We start from the raw sequence: 21564 nt of genomic DNA, 5'->3' as shown, positions 1-21564 counted from the left end.
ATTTTAGGACATAAATCCTGGGTCTCCACAGCTTTCCTGATACCTCCTGTCAATGTTGTACAGGAGTAATAGGGGGCTTCACTGTGACAAAAACTAATACAGTTTCCTTGTTGTTTGCTTTTCTCTGATCTTAATAATTAGAACCCTAACACTGAACAAGTCAAGTAGTCTTTTAATTAGATAGCATCATCAACATATTTTGGCCATACAGTAATCTCATGTTAGAAGCATTTCAGAAGTGCCCACGGGACGGATTCTATGAGGACATCACCACCGAGGTGATTTCTCTGCCTGGCATTTACATTTCCCCTGCACTGTTTCCCCACTATCACAGGAGTACAGCAAAGACACATAAAGCAAACCTAGAGTTTTATCAGTTCATTTATAAAGCCATTGCCCTTTTGTGGGTGCAATTTTAAAGTTATTTTGGATCTACATAAATGTGATTTCGCAAGGAAAGACATGTATAGGAAAACAAACATTTCACTAAAACTGCATTTAGATAGTAACGTTAGTGCTTATAAGTTCCTGACCCACTCCACAGTCAGGAAGGACCCAGGGTGGCACTGCCCACCTTCAGGGTCACCGCAGACAAAGAGAAGCCACCCAGTAAGCCTTTCTGTGTCATGGGTCTTTCCAATTGCACTCATATGAGCCGCCAAATGTATTTTAAGTCGCTTTTTTAAAAAAAGTCAATAGTCTACTTATTGTACTATACATTTTAAGGTTAGTATGCACAACAAATATTGAGCTCATTACTACTGTTCAGGTGAACATGTCAGATGTTAATCCTTAGTACTCTAGGAATTATGAGCCTTTCTTTCAGAAATTTCAATTTGGCAGAAGTACTGAAAATTTCCTGGTAAGCTAAATCTGTGAAATAGATTGTTTAAAGACTAAAAGTAAAACAGCAAAGAGCATTGTTTAAAAAATTGGGTAGCCAGGTTTTTAACTAAAGCTAAAAACTGAACAGTCACATCCAAATTTCTAACATCATACTCTGCAATTTATCAAATAGAGTCACTCGTCTTTAAATCAATTCAGGAGTAAATACACCCAGACTCCCCATACCTGGCATTTAAACAAGAAGCACCTTCACACCCCTTCCTGCACTTAGTGCCACATTCTCTCTGCTATGCAGAACAGTGCAGGAGAGAATCAGCTTTAAAATCAGATGCAGCTGTATCAGTGCTCCCGCTCTATCACTGACTGGCTGTCACATACTGGCTGTTAGTATGTCTCTCAACCTCTCGTTCTTCATGCTAAAAGGTTCTATTCATAAGTTTGTGGAGAAAAAGGGTGTGAGGTGATGTACTTACAATTCATAGCACATGCCCACACCTAAGTATCAGCAATCTTGCTTATTGTTCCTGCCATTTAAAAAGCCATTTCAAATCCATGGGTCTTGTTTAATTTCACCTCACAGCCATTAGCTCTTGTGGAAATATAACCTACTGTTTTTAACTAATAGGAAATCTAGGGTAAAACAATTCTTCTAAAGCCTCCAGCACTCCTAGCCCAAATGTCTTTCCACTTAATGCAACAAATTAAAACAGATGGTCTTTCTTTTCTGACTTAATGCAGTGGAGGATGAAACCTTCCTAGTTAATTCTCCTACCTTTCTTATACATCTGCTTTCCAATGGCATAATGCAGATGTGCTGTTTGATTCAGTCCTGGGTACGGGACAGAGGTGACCCAAAGGGACAGCAGTGTTCAGCCACAGACAGGGCACCAGATCTCAGTCAGCATGCTTCCCTCTGCCTATCGTGTTCTTCTTTAGAAGCTAAGCTGTGATTTCCCACGTGAGAACAGGGGGTAGGAGCACAGGTTCTGATTTGGAAGAATGCAGGGGCTGTTTCTTTGCATAAATCCTTAAAGAGTATTTGAGTGTTACCACCTATAATCTTTGGCTTCCATGTAGAAACAGAGCCATCAAAGATACCAGCATACCAAGGGGCTGTTATTTAACACTCCTTAATGTCTCTTAGTAAATTAAAAAAAAACCAAAGTATTAATAATTAATCTCACTCAACAAATCGAAGATAAAGACAAAGTTCAAAATGCCACCTGACTGAACAACAATGATGCTTTTTATATAGTAGGTACTTGATAACCAATTTCATGATGATGATAATATTGTCAGACCCAGACAAAATGACTCGAATTCTTTACAGTCAAAATTGCCAACCAAAACACCTACTTCTAAAGGAGTGGTAATCCACAGAAATTCCATCAGATTGACACCTCCTCTGGAATTGTATGCAACTTTTTAAATGTATATGTATGAGCAGTTTTCTGCAGATTCATAGCCTTCATCAGGTTCTCAAATGATCTGTTCTAAATAATTTCTAAAACAAGTTTTAAAAGCAAAGAAATCAGAGTGGCTATGAAAACAAATACCTAATCATCCTGACCTTCACTTACCATTACCTTAAAAAGCTCTGCAATCAGGCTGGGGATTTAGCTCAGTGGCATAAGCGCCTGCCTTGCAAGCAGGCAGTCATGAGTTCGATCCCTGGTACCGATAAAAACAAAAAAAGACACCCCCCCCCAAAAAAAAGCTCTGCAATCTTAAGAGATTTTAACTTCAGTGAACAGTGTGAGGACAACAGGTGAGCAGGGTAATTCTAAGATTACTTTTAAGGAGCTCTCCCTATAAATTAGGACAAAAACCAATGTTAAGCAAAAAACAGCGTTAGATCAGGCATTTGGGCAGAAGGACAATTAGGGAGAGATGGCAGAGTGGGGTGGACAGTCCAGCCAATGGAGAAGCCTGGTGACTTATTCTAGGACAAGAAAGCAATTCTCAGCATAACACTTAGGGCTAAAACCCATATATTGTAACTGTGTCCTCAAAGTTTCACTGAGAGTGTGCGAGTACCTGCAAATGGGATTTATACTGATGCCAGGGTTTGCCCAGAGAAATTCAAAGTGTTTTCTTCCCCTGAAACCAAACTCACACTGAAGCTCCATGAAGATCTGTCTCCAACTCAGAAAGTTAGAAGAGACATAAAAATGTAGAGGATGAGGCTGAAAGGCACAGAAGATGGGGGACAGAAGAGAGAGGAATGACACACAGAACTTGATGTCCAGCCCCACCCTGACTGGTAGGCAGCTGTGGGGCTGGCTAGCGGACCCGGCACCCAGGCTGCAGGTGGCTGGCCGGCTACTCTTCGGTCTTAACTCTTCATTTGCCTTGGAAAGGGCAAATGCATCCTTCTTACACCCTGGTCCCTGCTATTTCAAAGGAAAGACTGGGTAAGAAGGAACTTGCGCCAGAAATAAATGTCATTAGGTGAAGACTCCCCTGTTTCTCAGGCTGCTCTGCTATGTCAGAGTCAAATCTGTGTAGCCTCGGCTCTGGGGAGTCTCCAAGTCACCTTCTGGTTCTTAGTCATCAGTTCCCATGCGAGCAGTGAGAAGAGGGTGTGTAATTATCCCTTCAGCACTTGGGCTGGCTTGACAGTGAGTTAATTTTGCAGCCAGGGTTCTACCTGACAAGGCCAATCCCCAGCCCCACCCCTCTTTGATTCACGCTGTATTGCTACCTCCTTATACTTCTTCTTGTTTTGTTCTTCCATCTGGGATTCTGGATGTGATTCTCGGGAACAATTTATTTCTAGAAAGATAATACAAAAAGGACAAATCTGAAAAAGAATAAGAAAGGAGGTCACAGAGGAAAGTACACAGGATGGTGCTGGGGGCAGTTAAAAAAGTAAAATAATAAAAAAGTTAGATAGCTAGGAACCCAGCCCTGTGCACAATGAACCACAGTTACAAGAGAATGAGAAGGGACCACCCTGAGTTCTCCAACTGCACTGTGAGCCAGGTGCTCATCTCCAGACTGAGAGCCCCAAGCCTCACAGAGCTGGTGCTCTAAGCTTCCAGACAGTCTCGGGTTCCACAGCCTCTGCCTTTCCCATTACTCTGCTCCTTCACATCAATACAGTCCATGCTTAATGTAGAAAACACAATCCTTGGCCCCTATTTGCACGCAAACTAATAGGTCCCAAGGCCACCCCACCACAACAAGCAAATGCAGGATCTGAATCTGGACAGACAGCTGAGTACTGATCGGCCAATATCCTGATGATGGCAGTTTCCAGCTCTGAGCCTGACAACAGCTGCCACCTTTCCCGCCTCCCTTCTCCTTTGCTTCTGTCCAAGCACGCAGTGACCAGAAGGAATCAGCCATGGGGACAGAGCTGGGGCCGGCTGCAAGAAGCAGAAATTGGTCACCACCAGCAAGACTTCCTCACACTGCCTTTCCTGTCAGTCTCCAGAGATTCGCCTCCTGCAGGGCAAGCTCTCTCCTCCCCACCTACTTTCTGAGCAGCTGCTGGCACAGCATGCACTTCCAGCATTTTAAGGCCCACTCTGTATTTCTGGCTCCCTCTTAGCTTACTCTCAGACACACTCTGACGTCGATATGAAGATTTAGGCATTTTATCTTTTTTTGCATTTTGGTACATGGATATCTTTAGCCCTGGTGAATGAAGTAAGTGATCACTGGCAGCCAGCAGGACAGACATCTTGGGGTTTCCTAAGTGTGTCACCCTAACCCTGCCATTATAATGATCAAGGTCAGATGCAAAGAAGTACCAAGCTAATACCCTGGAGCTAAGAAAACAGGAAAGGAAAGAAAACTTCTACTAACTACAAAGAGATCAAATGTCTTTTGGTGTGGTGGTGCATACCTGTAATCCCAGCATTCTGGGAGGCTGAGGCAGGAGAATCTAAAGTTTGAGCAACTTAGTGAATAAGACTGTCTGAAAATAAAAAGAGGTGGCACTACAGCTCAAGCTAAAGGCACTGGGTTCAATTCTCAGTACTGCACATAGATACATGATGTACTCATAGATGGATTTTTGAAAGTTAAGAAAAAATGCTCCTTCTGCTACAATGACAACAGCAGTCTTTTCACTCAAGCTCCGCAAGTTACTACCCTGTCTTATGTTAGGTAACAAGTATCACGTTAGAATGGCAGAATGATACACTTGAGAATGAGAGACAAAAACTTAGCCTGATGCTGCCCCTTCCAGGGAGAGCTATGAGACCTCCTCCACCACAGCACCTCCCAGGTTTTGCTAAGAGTCTTTGCACGTGGCTACAGATGGAGCCAGATCCAAAAGGCACTGTCTCTATTTAGTTGTAGCAGCAATGCTCTGGAAAAACTCACAATTTGAGACACTATACATCAGAAAAATTCACTAAAAGCTGGGCAGGCTTTGTCTTCATGCAGAGCACGAAAAGTCAAGAAGATGTAACCTACTCTTAGCGTTCTTGGCTTCCAATTCTTTTTCATATCATGGAACAGTTCAGGAAGATCTGACCACTGAGTAAGCAGCAGACTGAGAAGGCAGCTAAGATGTTTGTTATGCACATGCATTAATTTGCCCAACATTTTATTAGGTGACTTATATCTTTATACTTGTTTTCTTATCTGTCAATGAACCTTCCAGATGAAGAGCTCATCCTGTGAGCTGAAAAGGAAATCACTCAAAAACATCCATCATGGAGATACGTCAGGAAAGGGCGACTTATAACTTCATAATCTATAAAAAGTTAGATAACTTGTCCCAGATCACATAGTGGTAAACCCTAGTGAACCAGGGTACAAATTCTGACTGCAAATATCAGGTCAAGAGTTCTTCCTAATATCACGGCCTGCAAGAAAGGTTACTTGGAAGGAAATAGTTATGAGAGACTATCTTACTACTGGAAAACACCACAGCCTAAATTACTTTTCAGGAACAAAGCATTTGCTTTGAGAATACAAGCTCTGTGTTCAATCAAATAGAAATAAGTTAGAGAGCTTGCATTTAGAAATAGCTATGTCTAGTTTTAAGAAAAGGATCACGATATATTAACCTTTTGATTTGTACCATGGAGAAAGACTGCTTATAAATAAATTGTATTTTAATTTGACCAACAAAAACTTCAAATAACACAAAAGACATGGAGATTTTGTGGGAAATGCCAAGAAAAGCGTATAGTTGGAAGTGCTGGAAAACTAATCGTGGAGTCTAATAGCCTTTCCTTAGCCTCTTAGATATGCACACTCTTAAAAGCAATGCATATGAAAACCACAAAAGCTTGAGCTAAGTGGGTGGGTAGGAGTTAAATATTAAATGCAAGTTATGTTCACACTGTGTACTAAAAACCTAACCATTAATGTACATTCTTTTGTTCTTTTTTGAAAAAATAAACAGGACAAAATACATCTTAAACATGCTTAAATTGCAAAGAGCACAACACACAGCTGTCACGCTGTACGTCTTCAGATTTCCAATGCTCTCTGTTCTAGCAACACACCGCCTACAAACTGCAAAAATAATCACTGCCAAAGCTACACTAGGTGATTACATAAAATTCTCCTTAAAAGCTTTAAAATTATTTAATCAGAAATAACTAAATTAAAAACGCTGCTTATCGCGTAGAAATTGAGTTTCACCTTGGCGGATTTTCTTTTACAGCATTAAGCCTAATATATGCTGTGCTCTAAGGAAATAGTATAAGCATAGAATTATTTGCTATATTCAAATTCTTCCTTCTCTCTTTTCAAGTGTATTTTACAGAGTAAATATTTTCATGGGCCTTTCTGATATCTTTGTAGTTGAAACAGACAAAACTATTTCAGAGATCAACTTAAAGACACCAGAATAAGAAAGGAAAAGTTGACAATGCCACAGAAAAAGTAGTATACAAAAACAAAGTTCTCTAAGCCTAAGCTATCACAAATGCAAAGATTACCATCAGAATCCCTCTGGAAAGAGAGACACATCTCATCTGCATAACAGTCTTGAGACATTTTTAGAATAAAATCAATATTCAGTTCAGACAACAAAACCATGCCTACATTTGGAGCAGAATCTTTATCCATGAAAATCCAAGCCTTCATTTACTTACATGGTGTTCAAAAAAGGGAGACGTTCAAAGGGACCTGCTCCCTCTCGAAGAAAGGATCATCACATCCACAGCCGGCTGTAGAGAAGTGTGTAAGGCTCACATCCTCTCTCTCTCATCCACAGGCAGTGAAATGAAAAAAAATCCTAAACTGCTCTCCCAGTCACATCCACAAGGACTCCGAGCGCCACCGTGCTCTTCAGCCAAAGCAGCACAGTGGCTGGGGAAGGCTCTCCCCTCTGTTCAGATGCCTGCCCACACTGTGAGTCTGCCCGCCCTGGGGAGGCACCTGGTTACGACAGAGGTGGGGACTACAGGGCTATCTAGTGCCACATCTTCATAGCCAGCTCCAAGAGCACAACACAGGACATGAGCAACATTGCTGTCGGGGACCACTTAACACACCTTCAGTTCCGAAAACAAGCCAGAGACTCTTTCAACCCTCTTACCCAAAGAGAAACTGTTTATTCCTTTCAAACTTCCAACTATTACAATAGCACATGCTAACTGTCAACAATACTGGGAGGGGGTCCCCCACACAGGAAAGGCTGACAGGGTCACACAAAGAGCTGTGACAGTAATAGGCACCCTTAAAGAGTGAGAAAGCAATCAATTATGAACCATTTGCAGAAATTGCGGGGCTGTCAAAAGCCCTGGTTACAGCTGTGCTTCATCAAGCCAGGCTTGGTGTGATTTTCTATGGAAATTATTCCTTATTTTCAATTGTAGAATACTCGATAGGAAAATATCCCCAGTGGCCCAGGTTCAAATTAGGTTCAACCCAAGTTTAATATGAAAAGAAGCTAATGACCCCTGAGAAGGCCTGGGAAGCAGAGGCTACTTCCTCAGGCATCAGAAGTTCCTTGTAGAGGACAAAGTGTGGACGACTCTTGGAAGGTCCTTGCCCAGCCCACTCTGGGCCTGCGCCCCCACCATGCACCATGGCTGTTGAAAAGCAAAGGGATTGCTAATGCACATAAACTGATGTTTCTAAGAGGTTAAAAGTATTGCACAAAACATTTTTCCAATCCTTAAGTTTGAAACTTTCTCTTCCTCGCAACTTATACCCATCACAGTTATTACTTTGGGTAGTCACTGAATTTTTTTTCCCCAACAATCAGATAACCTGTGCGCCATGCATTTCCTGTATTTTTCTAAAACGTACTGAAATCCATTATTACATATCTATCGCTTCCTATCTGGAAAAAAGTGAAAAAGATTTGAGTGGACTTTGACAGGATCTGCTTCACCTGCTCACACAGATTGAACACTCAATCCAAAAATCTGACATGCAAAATGTTGCAAGATCCAATACCCCTAGTTAAATTCCATAGTTGACCTCATGTGACGATCACAGTCAAAACACAAATGCGTAAAAACACTGTATAAAATAACCTTCATGTTATGTGTAGATGGTGTGTATGAAACACAAATGAATTGCATTTACACTTGGATCTCATCCCATAGATACCTCGTGTACAATGTAATATTCTAGTATTTGAAATCTGAATCAACAATTGGGATATTATCTTATTTAAAAGGTTTTGCACAGCAAAAAAAAAAACCAAAACAAAACAAAAAAAAAACCAACAAACCAACAAAAAACACCAATAGAGTAATCAGACAACTCATAGAATGGGAAAGAAGTTTTGCCAGCTATTCCTCAGACAAAGCACTAGTAGCTAGAATATATAAAGAACTCAAAAACATCAGACCTCTCCAAATTTAAAGACCCAATTTAAAAATTGTCGATTTGTAGTAAAAAGACACTTCTCACATGAAGAAATACAAACAGCAAATAAATATATGAAAAAACATTCAACATAACTGGTCATTTGAGAGACATAAATTAAAACACTGAGATTGCATCTCACTTCAGAAAAAATGGTGATTATCAAGAAATCAGCCAATAACAGATGCTGTTATTGGTTCAGCAGTGGGGGAAAGGGGCCCTCTCCACTGTCAGTGAGAGCGTAGATTGTGCAACCCCTGTAGAAATCAGTGTGGAGATTGCTGAAAAAACTGAAACTTGAGAGTATTTGAACTGACTATTCCTCTTCTTGGTATCTTCTTGAAAGGATTAAAGGCATCACACCACAGCAATTTATGCGTGCCCATGTTTGTGGTAGCACAGTTTGTAATAGCTAAATCTTAGCCCAAATGGCCATCAACTGGTGAATGGATAAAGAAGATGGACTACTACTAAAAATGGCCTACTACTCTGCTCTAAAGGACAATCTAGGGACATTTCTAGGTAAATTGATGCGCCTTGAGACCATATTCTTAAGTGAAATAAATAGGATACATATGCTTAAATATTGCATAGTTTCTCTCGTGCAAGAAGCTGAAAGGATAAATAAAGACTAAAATGTGTAATAAATATTGAGAAAGAGAAAATGTTCAAATGGGAGGGAGGAAAGAAAGGACAAGAAAAATAAAAGAGAACAGAAGGAAAAATGGAACCAAAGGTCTATAAATAAGGAGGGAAAGAGGCATTATAAGGAGGACACTGGGGAAAAAAAGAATCAAGATATATCATGTACAGGTACAAATTCCCTGTGATAAATGTTATCATTATGTATATCTAAAATGTACCAATAAATTAATTAAAATAATATTTCCAATATAAAAATACAACAGGACTGGGGATGTAGTTAATTGTTAAGCTCTGGAGTCAATCCCCAATACGGAAGGAAGGAAGGAAGGAAGGAAGGAAGGAAGGAAGGAAGGAAGGAAGGAAGGAAGGGACAAAGGGAAGCAAGAAGAAAGAAAAGAAAAAAGAATAGAATAAAAAGCATTAAGACAACTGTGTAAAGAAGATGTGAAGCCAGGCAGACACCCCATGTTTATCAATGTAGAAATCAAGGGTCCAGTAGATTTCAGCTGGACCAAGCACAATGCCTGTGCTGAGATTTTAATTCCTCTTTTCCAATATTGCCCCTGCAGTGGAGGATGGTTATTGCAGAAAGAAAGAAAGAAAGAAAGAAAGAAAGAAAGAAAGAAAGAAAGAAAGAAGAAAGAAAAAGAAAGAAGAAAGAAAGAAAAGAAAGAAGAAAGAGAAAAAGAAAGAAGAAAGAAAGAAAAAGAAAGAAAGAAGAAAGAAAGAAAGAGAAAAGAAAGAAGAAAGAGAAAAAGAAAGAAAGAAGAGAAGAGAAATCTGAAACACCTGTGGGCATTTCAGTTGAAGGATTTTTTTTTTTTTTTTTGGTCTTTTTCCTTTTTATCGGTACCAGGGATTGAACTCAGGACTGCCTGCTTGCAAAGCAGGTGCTTATGCCGCTGAGCTAAATCCCCAGCCCCCAAGCTCAAGGCTATTTAACCTGTATTCTCTTTCAATGGGGTTTTTCCCTGTGAGTTCTTTGATATGCATGTATGAAAAGTATATTTATGAATAAATGTATTTTATGCATTTACTTTTTCCCCCTCACTATTTTTAACAATGCAAATAGAGCACACACATCACCCCAGTTGCAACCTGACTACAGCTTTTACATCTCAGCTTCGGAATTATGCTCCAACATTGACTCTGCAACGACTTTGCTTAGCTGCGACAGGCACCACCCTAAAACAGGATTTGAAATGGCCTTAAGAAGCTAACTTTCCATTTAACTCTTCCATTGAATAAAAAGATACAAACTTTGGGAAATTAATTTCCTTCCTAAGAACATTAATGTGCAATCTAAGCCGATGATCACAAAGAGAAATGCATTTTCTCCTGACTGCATTAAGTGTTAAGTAATTTACTCCCAAGCACCACACTGCCAGTGGCCCAGAGGGACACTCACCCAGACAGCCTTGCTGTATGAGTGTTTCAGGAGTATTTGCTCTTTGAAAAAACATTTAACACAAGGGGCTGGGGATTTAGCTCAGTGGCATAAGCGCCTGCCTTGCAAGCAGACAGTCATGAGTTCAATCCCTGATACCAATAAAAAGGAAAAAGACAACAAAAAAAAATTTAACACAAAGGATCCACTGTGCATGAAAAAAGTAGATATTAGCTATGATATTCAAAAGTCAGTAACTCAGCAGAGATAGAATATAGCAGTTAAGACTAATACTTCTGATGGATGTCAGTTTAGTCAAAGCACTTACATCCAGGTGAATAACCAGAATAATGACAGCCTCTATGAATCAGAGAAAGAGGAGAGCTAAGAAAGAGAGAGGGAATGGGAGATAAGCGGAGGAGTAGGAATGGAAAAGGAGGAGGGGGAGAAGAGAGGCTCAGTGCCAGGGCCATTTTCAAGCTGAAAGCTGCGCCATCCACTGTGCGCCAAACAAGGTGCCACACAGCCACACGCCCAGGGACCAGCTCCTGTACTGTTAATTTAAACCCAACCTGACCTGGTCCCACTATAACTTTTCTTTAAATATCTGTCATTGCTTAAATTTCCTCCATTTCTATTTAGTATTTAAGACAAAAGCAGGAAGTAAGAACAGAGTGATAATTTAAAAATCTAGGCTGGACATGAAAATACACCATGTCAGACCATTTCGGAAAACACAGCTGAGTGAAATCAGCTAATACTGGAAAAGTATGGACTAGGGCCAGCAGCACTGCTGCGGCTGGGGAGAAACTGGGGCCCCAGGGCCCAGCAAAAGGGAAATGGAAAAGGGGATGGAGCTGGGGAGAAAGCTGAGGTGTTAATCAAAAAGCTAAAAATGGAATTATCTGTGACCTGACATTGCGCTGCTAGATGGATTCTCCCAAAGAAGAGAAAACCAGGATTCAAGCAGGTGCTTGTATGTAGATGGCCACTGTGGGTGGCATCACCCACAATTCCCAAGTAGGGGCAACAACCCAAGCATCTATCAAGAGACAGATAGGTCAACAAAATGTGCTATAACAATACAATGGAATATTATTCAGCCTTAAAAAGGAATGAAAGCTGACAGAGGCTGCAACATGAATGAACACTTAGGTGATATTCTGTCATATAAAACAAGTCAGGGATAAAAGGAAAAACACCGCATATGAGGTCCCTAAAACCGTCAAAGGAGAACAGTAGAATTGAGGGTATCAGAGGAACTAGGAGAAGAGAACGAGAGTTAGGGCTTGTATGGACACAGCGTTTTGGTCTGGAATAATGGAAAACCTCCAGGGACAGAAGGGAGAGATGGCTGCAAAGCAACATGATTGTACTTGGTGCCACTGAAGTGCATGCTTGCAAATGGTAACCACGGGTTACATGTGTTTTACAGCTAGACAACAAAAATAGCAAAACTAATTTGCCTCTGGCCAAAATAAAAGAAACAGAATAGTAACTTAATATGACTTTCAAGATCCCAGAGCTGATGGTTTCCTTGTCGAAACACCTAAACAAAACATTCCTATTGGAGGAACAGCATTCCTTGCTCTGTTCCTTGACGCTGTTCAGGAAGTCAGAAAAGAGTTCTGCCTAAGTCAGTGGTTCTTGATACTAACCTCAAAAACAAATGAAAAGGAAATGATATTCTCAGAGGGGAGAAAAATGTTTGCATCACCTGCTGGGACTCAGGATAGGAAAATGCCACATGTTACTTCCCCGGCTCGAGTGAAAGTGGGAACTAGTCCTTGTCTGCCTGGTTCTTGGTTTGCAGTCTGAACCAGCATCTTACCCTGGACGTCTGCTCCATTTTCTCTCGATGGGTGACTTGATCCAGAGTGCCATCCGTCTGGCTCCTTTTCATACCAGTTGTGATGTCAGGGACGTTGCTGAAATCTGCAGGAAAAATGACAGACACTCATGAACCAGGCCACCTGCTCAGAGTAGCACTGACTGGTTTTCAGGTGAGGAAAGAAGAAAACACTCACACCCTGCAGGGCAGCACACAGCAGCCCTTAAACACCTGCAGCTACGAAGGCATTCCTCCCGTCCTCTGAAACAGACGGAGCACTAGCCAAATCAAGAAGCAATGCCTTCTGCCCATTTTGGTCAAAAGCTACCAATCAAAATACTGAGTTCAAAGTTGGCCATGGTGGGACATGCTTGTAATCCCAGCACTCAGGAGGTTGAGGCAGGAGCATGGTTCTGAGTTTGAGGATACCCTGGGATACAAATTGAGTTCAAAGCCAGCCTGAACTGCATAGTGAAAACCAGTCTAAAAACAAAACAAAATAAAACAAAAAACCTGAGTTTGGTGCATTGATCACTCTTCTCATTGCTGTGCAAAACATACTTCACTACATTTTGATATTAAATAATTTATCTGACTACAGAATTAAATACCGACATTTGTGGTATCTCCCCATTTTTTGGCTGAAGACAAAGTTACCAGTATATCTTAGAAAATTAATGGTGCATTATAAGAGACACTTAAAAGTGCACTATTTGTTTACTTGCAAGTATAATTCATTTTATAACATTAGCCACATTCTCATCTTAAATTGAAGTCCTAAGAAGAAAAGCAAATTCTTGCTAATATCCAGAGAAAAGGCAAAGATATTTGTGCTGAGTACAGAGCTTCCCAGCCTATAACACACACCCTGTCCTTAACTCCTTCCACAGTTCTCAAGTTAACAAATTCAAGACTGATGGAAAGATTAGAATCTATCAAAATATAATGCAATTTTCTTTCTAATTCTGATATTTAACAGAGTAATCCTGGGCAACTGTAAGAGCAGCCAGCTTCTGAGATGGCCAAGCCCAAAGGCAAGGACAAAACTGCTGACAAAGGAACTGTCCAGCACGATGGCAGGCAAGGAGAATAATCCCCAGCAGATTCCCCTCTGGAATCTCTGTGGGCCTGCAAGGCCGACAGTTTAAGGGTAGGAATGTAAGTACTTAATCCATGTTTTTGTTGTTGTTGTTGTTGTTTTGTTTTTTTCTTTTTCCTTTTTATTGGTACTGGGGATCGAACTCACGACTGCCAGCTTCCAAGGCAGGCGCTTATGCCACTGAGCTAAACCTCCAGCCCCCTATGTTGATGTTACTGTTCACACCACAGGCACTTATAAGAGAAGGTGGGACCTCCAGAAAACAGTAATGGTCTATAAAATTCTGCAGCTCCAATTTCTTCTCTTTGCCTTTCCCAAAGTGGTGGTTCTACCCAGAAAAGGGCCATATATGATCAGAGTTATGCTAGACAAGATAAGGCAGGGCCTACCACAAAGTCAGGAACCATTCCTGGGGGGAATTTTAAGAAGCAACAGCATTTAAAAGCACTGGGGTTATCGCTCCAGATCCTCGGTCCACATCTCAGAGGCTGTCTGTTGCACAGCAGGAGAGTACAGAGATAATGGATGAGCCACTCAGCCAAACCCATCAAGCACCACTCCTTCACAGCAGTCTCCCTCCTCAAACGTGTGCATCTTTGTCTAAGGGAAACCAGCTCCATAATGCACCTAAGAAAAACAGGCCTCATTCTTAGAAACTGAACATGCATGCATTTTTCCATCCACGCATTCAGTACACCCTTTTGGTGCCAGCCATTTTTCATGCACTGTGCTAGGACAGAGACCACGAGCATGAGTCAGACATTCTCAGGGTCTGCTTGTCACCTGGAGGGAGGAAACCCATTAGGGAGATGGAGGCAGACATGAGTATGACAAAGCACAAGGCAAGTCAGGCCTAAACGACTTCATTATAAAAAAAGTGCTGGGGCGAAGTCTTTAATCTGAAGGGTGATTGTCATAAAGAGAAGAAGACAGGGCAGAGCGGGCTCTGGGGACAAGGGAACCTGTGAGTGGGAAGCAACTGAGTAGAGACAGATGGTATGACGAGGTAAGCACAGCTGGGGCGGGGTAGATGTTGGATGTGGCAGCAGCACAGAGCTCAGAGGGAGGGAGGAAAGGAGGCAAGGTGTCCCACGATGGGCAGGGAGGGCCAGACCTGGGCAGAAAAACAGGTCCCAAAGTCACAGCAATGCTGCAGGTCTGGACGAAGGAAGAAGTGAAGAGGAGTAGAAGGAGGAAGAGGAGGAAGAAAAACAAAAGGACAACTGATGGCAGAGAGTTTGAGAGGGCAGACTCCATGGTCTTCCCAGCCATCTGTTAAGTATAGGAAACTACAGATTGGGGTGTCAACGAGAGCCTGGTTTTGACTCTTAGGTAACTTGGCAGATGAGGTCAGAGGATGGCATAGGAATGGGAACAGCAAGCTTAGTTTCAGTGATGCTGAATTGGAGAAACAACTGGACCATCTGTAAGGGTCAGTGTTAAGCCCAAAGAAGTCTTCACAGAGACACAGATTTGGAAGTCAATAGAATGTACCTGCCAGTGAAGCCAAAGAGGTGAACACCACCTACCAGACAGAATCTGCACAGTGACACATGAGAGGGTTCCGGGAGAAACCCTGAAAACACCAGTGCAAAGGAGTCTAAGAGAAGGGGCCCTTGTAGAGACTCTCTCTTTTCTTTTTTAAGAGAAGTCTAAAGAAACCAAGAAAGCGCAACATCACAGAAGCCACACAATATGAAAGAACATTACCTAGGCAACAGAACCAAATTTGCATTATTATTGCCTTTACCTTATAAATAAAAGGTTTTGGTATTTCCAAAGAGTTACATCAAGCTCAGGAAATATGACACACAGTCCGCATGTGCATTCATTCACGATGAAGGTTTCGGCAGCACCTACAATACGGCCAGCAGGTACTAACTACTGCAGATACAGAGATGAACGAGACCGCGTCCTCTGAAGAACTCAATGAGCAAGGGCATAAGGAACTTTGGAGTCTGAGGTGCCAGATGGATGCTAATGAAAATAGCATGGGAGATGTCAAAAGTGGGTGCCAAGTGAATTCTGAGTCACTCATTCAATATATTCCCCAAACTTTGGATTTAAATGTGGGAAGCCTCTAAATCACTGTTTCTTACAAAGAGATACTCATTGCTTTCAGGTAAACAAGAAAAAGGTGTGGCATTAACTTGTAACAAAACGTTCGAGGCCCTTCCTATTAGAATGATGCAGCCCCAGAATAAAGGGCTTAGCAATGCACTAGTGAGGCTTCCCCTCACTTTGAGCGCCCCTTAACTCAGTGGAGCCTTTGGGTGCCGCAAGGTTCTTTTCTGAGACATCCTGGGGATAGCCTCAGGAACTGATTCCCATGCAGCCTGGTCCCCAGGATCCACAAGGAGGAAGACAGCTCCAAACAGTACCTGAGATCTGCCAAGACAGGAAATCTCAGAGCTGGTCCGCACCCAAATTTTGCAGAGGCAGAATGTATCTGGGCATACACAGAGTTCCCCTGGTGACCAGCAATGTACCAGTACTGCCCTGGACACTGACAACACACAGCGAGCCAAGCTTGATGGTGCCCACAACTGCTGATCTGGGTCCAAAAGTAAACCTGACCAGGTCCTGAATTCCTGCAAAAGGCACGTGCACTGGGAGGTCCTGCTAGCGAAGGAATAAGGAAAATGTACATTCTGAAAGAATAGAAGCCTAGTTGTGAAAAGAGTGTAGGCCGGTAAAACCTGAGTGCTTATTTACAAAGCAGGTTTAAACAGGCACCCCGTCCTGGGTGCTGAATGCCTACACATCTCCCCACTTATATTCTGCCCACATTCTGAGCAAGGGCTGCTAAAGAGAGTAAATTTATCTTTCCCCTGCTACAAGAAACTGGCTTGCACCTGGCACAGACTCCTCATCAGGACATGTACCCTGCAACATGTTTTAGGGGCTCTTTTCTACTAGGCAGTAACACTAAGCATTTGCTACTAGCTTACCCTGTACTCTATGCTGTATAGCATCAACCCCCAGACACCTACCAAAGAGTGGCCAAAATGACTGCAGATACAACAAATAACCAATTTATAAACTCAAGTCAGAGAGCTATTTGTATCTGTATACCCTTGTCTCTGTCACCTTATTCTTTGTGGAAATAAAGTTTGCATGCAGCCTAAAAGTTTAAAAAATCTAATATTTAATGCAGCCAATAAGAACTTCTACCTGGTGGTTAATGAGCAGATACAAAAACCCCAAGTCTAAGTCTTGGGTCCTCCCAAAGGTCCTGTTTAATTCAACTTGCTGATTCCTACATGCAGACAGGTGCCAGGAACTGAGTTCTCCACCAACTACCAAGTACTGTGGCAGGTGCTATAATGAGACCGGGCTCAGCCATCTTTCTCCTTTAATCAACAAATATTTTTAGAAATGGACACCACACCAGGCAGGCTGTCATGGAAAATGACTGTCTTTCCTTCTACTGCATGCCTTATAGTTCCTGGCAGACACTGCGGAAAACACAAGGCTTGAGGTACGAGACACCTAGCAATTCGGTTTTTTCCTGAACTATGCATCAGTACATCCTCCATTAGTGCCACTGTCAGCCAAGTGGCTCACAACCCCAAGTCCTTTACAATTAAAGGGCAAAACCTGTGTTACAGTGACATCCTGGGTACCAACTTAAAAATAGAAACATCAGGAAATGCTAAAGTTAAGGTTAGCTCACCCACGCAGCTTATAATCTGAATTTAAAGTTCAGAGTGACATCACTCCCAAATCAAACTGAGCAGTTAATTTGCAAGAGTTCAGGCTTTGCCATTTATTCTTCCTGTCACATAAGAAGCACCAGCATATCCAGGTGCTGAGTCTGGCAGGCATGAGGAGGAAAGAATTTTTTGGAAATGGGTGCCATCGGGAACTTGAGAGAGGACTTGGGGTGCTAGCATCCCCCCGCCCCGCAGCCTACTCCTAAGGAAGCCTGAATGTCATTTTAGCAGGCCCCTATCATGGTTGGCTCATCTCGCTGATGCCATCCCATAATCCCGGTCCTCCTTACTCAACCAGGTAGCACGAGAACAGGCACTAAAGTTCCTCCCAGCCAGGGCGCCACCCAGGTGGCTGCCAGCAGACCCTAGAGACCCGAGAAGCTTTTGGCTGTAAGAAAGATGGAAAGGGTAGCTCTGTCTTGCAGCAGCCAGGATCACGCTCCTTGACAGTGAGACTGGACCAAGAAAAAAAAAAAAAAAAACTGCCCAAAAATCTGAGAATGCCTCCCGAGTCCTTAGGAACAAAATCATGGTAAGAGAAAAATTTCAAAATGGTATCACCCGGAGTCTAAAACCAAGAAATGTAAAATGATACAAAATATTTTCATTCTTTCCACATAGATACAGTAAAATTTTTTTAATAAATTAATGATGGTAATAATTTGATTGTGTCCTCTCCAGCACTCATGTACTGGAAAGTTGACCAACTGCAAACAGGACAGGGCTGGGAGCCGGGACTTGACGAGGTATGTAAGTCATGAGATTAATGGCACTATATAAAAGGCTCTAGGAAACGAGTTCTTTCCCTTCTACTTTTCACCACTGTGCACCATCCTGGAATCAAAACTGCCAAATCTGCTAATGCCTTGGACATTGGGCCTCTCAATTTTTGTTTAGAAATTACCCAGCCTTTGGAATTCTACTATAGCAGCACAAACAGCCTAAGCAGTCATAGCATAGAAAGGCTCTGGTTTAATTTGCTGATGAAGGATTCATCAGAAGTAGACCAAAAGGAGGATTCATGAGCATGGAAATTTTTTTTAAGCTAGAGATCAAACCCAGGCCCTCATCTATACTAAGCACAGGCTCTACCACCAAGCTACACTCTCAGCTATTGGAAACTGTTTTTAATCTATTTTTTCACACTTTATAGCATTTATTAGAGTACACTGATTGTCAATACTATTGTTATGGGAAACGGACCAAACATGGGAAGAAACCGGAGGTTTAGGAGGCAGTTTATTACATTGGTGGGCCTGATCGAGATCTCTCCCAAAGTCTCAGCCCCACCAAACAGGATTTTGGGGCTTCTACACGGAAAGTAAATGGAAGGTACAAAAATAGATTTGGCACATTATGTTTGGAGGGTTGGGTAATATCACAGGTTGCTGAGGGAGTTTAAACATCTCAAGTTACATGGCAAGGCCACCAGTTAAACAAGAATGGGTTACATAAAGGAAGAAATGTTCTGTTGTCAGGCTCATCCAGACATGTCTGCTTGGTTTTGGCAGGTACTCTTGACAGGCTTTATTTAAAATTTTAATTGCTCTTTCACTATTGGACCTAAAATCCCTTTTTTAATAATATATATTTTTACTATTCTGAAATAAAAAAGCATAATATAATCTACCTATATAATTTCATATAAAGCAATCTACTGTCCTAACATTAATACAATGAGAAAAATAAATGGGAAGTAATTTTTAAAAGAAGATTGTTTTGATAAGTAAATGGAACACAAAACCACCCCAGGAGCCATGAAGCAGCTGTTCACTGCTGGCCCTGCAAGGAATCACTATAACTGGACCACACTCTATTCTGCTCAAGGCATTCTGGTGGTGTTGCTATATGACATAATTTTTTCAAAATGCAAAATCTCGTGGCAAAATTTTGAACAAAATAAAAGACATAGTTCCCTTGACTTATTGGGTTGTCACACTCCTAGAAAATCAATGCACCTTTTAGCTGTGGAAAACAATGATTCATGTTTGTTTATAAAATAAGAGGCCCAGGAATATACCTTAGTGTCATAGACCTGCCTGGCAAGCACAAGGTCCTGAGTTTGATTCCCAGTACCAAAAAGAAAATAGCAAAATAAAGTAACAGTGAGGGCCAGGGATATAGCTCAGTGGCTCAGTGCCTGACTGGCAAGCATGAAATCCTGAGTTCAATTCCTGGTTCCAAAAATAAATAAGTAAAATAAAGTAAGAGTGGGCTCTTGCTCAGATCATTATCCTCATTTTTTTTCCAACTCTACAGCAATCCGGTAGAGCAACCTGAAGGCTACAGGACTGATCTGAGCACAACAGAATATCCAGCAACCATAGCCCTGACCACCAAAATGCCACTGTCCCTCAACCATCACGCATAAACAAAAACAGACCCACAAACTTTCAACCCATCTCCTGGAGGGCAGTGCCATCGCCCTTTGGGACCACTATGCCTCTCTTTTTGTTCAGGACCTTTAACTCTTTCTCTAAAGTGAGAGGATGAAAAACATACCAAAAGCACCCACAGGAGAGGTCCCATGAACACTGGGCCCTTATTCCCTAAAGAAGGTAAAACATGATTACTAGATCAATTAAAAATACAGCGTCAGGTAAATAATGTAGCATTATTTATTTGGAACTTTCAGGTTCAGAGTATGTTGAATTGATCAAATTATCAAAGAAATCTCTTCTGATGTGAAAACTCTAGTATAATCTTCTGTTGTGGCTTATATCTAATGTCCCCCCAAAGCCTCATGCTTTTCAGGAGTGGCTGGAGGTTTTCAGGGTGGCTAGATCTAAGCTGTGTGATGCTTGGTCAAGGATATGTGGACTTAGTCCACTGGTTGTTTTTGGGTAGGACTGAGAGTACCCCAACCTGGATGTGAGTGCTACTTGCCCTCAGGGATAAAATATAAGGGCAGAAAGAGGGTTAGTGGCATCATTTGCCACTTGCTTGCTGCCTTCTGCCTGCCCTGATTTGCCATGAACTGTGTCTCTTCTATGATGCTCCTCTGTCACGCCACCCTGCCTTGGAACCAGCAACCATGAGCTGAAACTTTTACAAACTACAAACCAAATAAACCTTTCCTACTTTAACTTTAGGTGTTGGGTATTTTTGTCTTGGAAATGAAAAAAGATATCTTTCCAAGAGTGACAAAAACCTAAAAAATAGTATCAACAAAGACACAACAGAATACTAAATGATTCGATCAAGTTTTCAACTATGTAATTCACTGTGGCACTAGAGTCTGACATTTAATGTGCATATTCTTTGACATTTAATATGTGTATTCTACTGTCTTCTCCTATTCAGACAGTATAGTTTATGTGAATTATGCTCTTAATTTACTATTTTTATTTTTCCTTATTCAATTTCTTAAAATTTCCACTGTGCAATTCCATAAAAGAACAGATTATAGAGAATCATGAATTTTAGATCAGAAACTCAGAAATTATCAGAGATTCAGTTATGGCACAAAAATCACACTGAACATTGTGTTCATTTGCAAAGAAAAGCTGAGCATCTCTCAGCTTTTAAATTTTAATGTGCAAACTTAGCATGTCAATGCTTATTTTTTCACTAATTTAGATTTCCCTAAATTCTGTTTAAGCTTTTTCTTTTAAATGCAGTGGTTTGTGACACTTTTCATTAGTGACATTTTCTGTGCTCTCTCATCCAGGCAAATATTACTCATCAGTCAAAGAAACAAAATGGAAAGAAAACTATATTAAATGAAATAATAGATGTATTATTCTGTAAGACAGCAAAAAAATGACTAAGTTGAACAGATTCAAAAGTTAGTCAGGACCTAAACAGTACTATTAACTAAAAGATCACTATATAATATTACTTCCAAAATAGATAAAAATCAATGTACTTTCACTATGATTCAAGATTCCTATTTTTATTGTTATTCTTGTGTCTAGAGAATTCAACAGCAGTTTGAATGTTACTGTAAAGCCTGCAAAGAAGTAAATTCTGGGGGGCTGGGGATTTAGCTCAGCGGCATAAGCACCTGCCTTGCAAGTGTGCAGTCGTGAGTTCAATCCCTGGTACCGATAAAAAGGAAAAAGACAAAAAAAAAAAAAAAAAAAAAAGAAGTAAATTCTATCACAGCATAAATATCATGCCAAAACATGTAAATTCCATAAATCTTCCAAGTTCACGTAACCTGAGACTACAATCCAATCAGTGATGTTCTTGACATAGCAAACTACAATGAGAAAGAGAAAGAAGCAAATGCCAGCAATCAATG

The 21564-nt window shown here is 41.2% G+C and overlaps 1 protein-coding gene across 7 annotated transcripts in view; it reads right to left on the bottom strand.

The window, feature by feature from the left end:
- The window catches only part of Tiam2 (TIAM Rac1 associated GEF 2), a 193919-nt gene that overhangs the window by 25975 nt on the left and 146380 nt on the right, over positions 1-21564 (bottom strand). For 5 of the 7 annotated variants that reach the window (XM_023564560.2, XM_063232930.1, XM_013151077.3 and 2 more), the window contains one exon: positions 12504-12607. In XM_023564560.2, the coding sequence (XP_023420328.2) occupies positions 12504-12607 (104 nt within the window). Of the gene's footprint in view, positions 1-3550; positions 3622-6911; positions 7335-12503; positions 12608-21564 lie in introns of those variants that run through there. The other 2 variants (XM_023564562.2, XM_005003129.4) reach the window with 2 other exon arrangements.

The sequence above is a fragment of the Cavia porcellus genome, unplaced genomic scaffold (genome assembly GCF_034190915.1).
Source record: "Cavia porcellus strain 051 isolate PalLab524CR breed Dunkin Hartley unplaced genomic scaffold, mCavPor4.1 scaffold_22, whole genome shotgun sequence".
NCBI classification, from domain to species: domain Eukaryota; kingdom Metazoa; phylum Chordata; class Mammalia; order Rodentia; family Caviidae; genus Cavia; species Cavia porcellus.
This window is presented reverse-complemented; position numbering and strand designations above follow the sequence as displayed.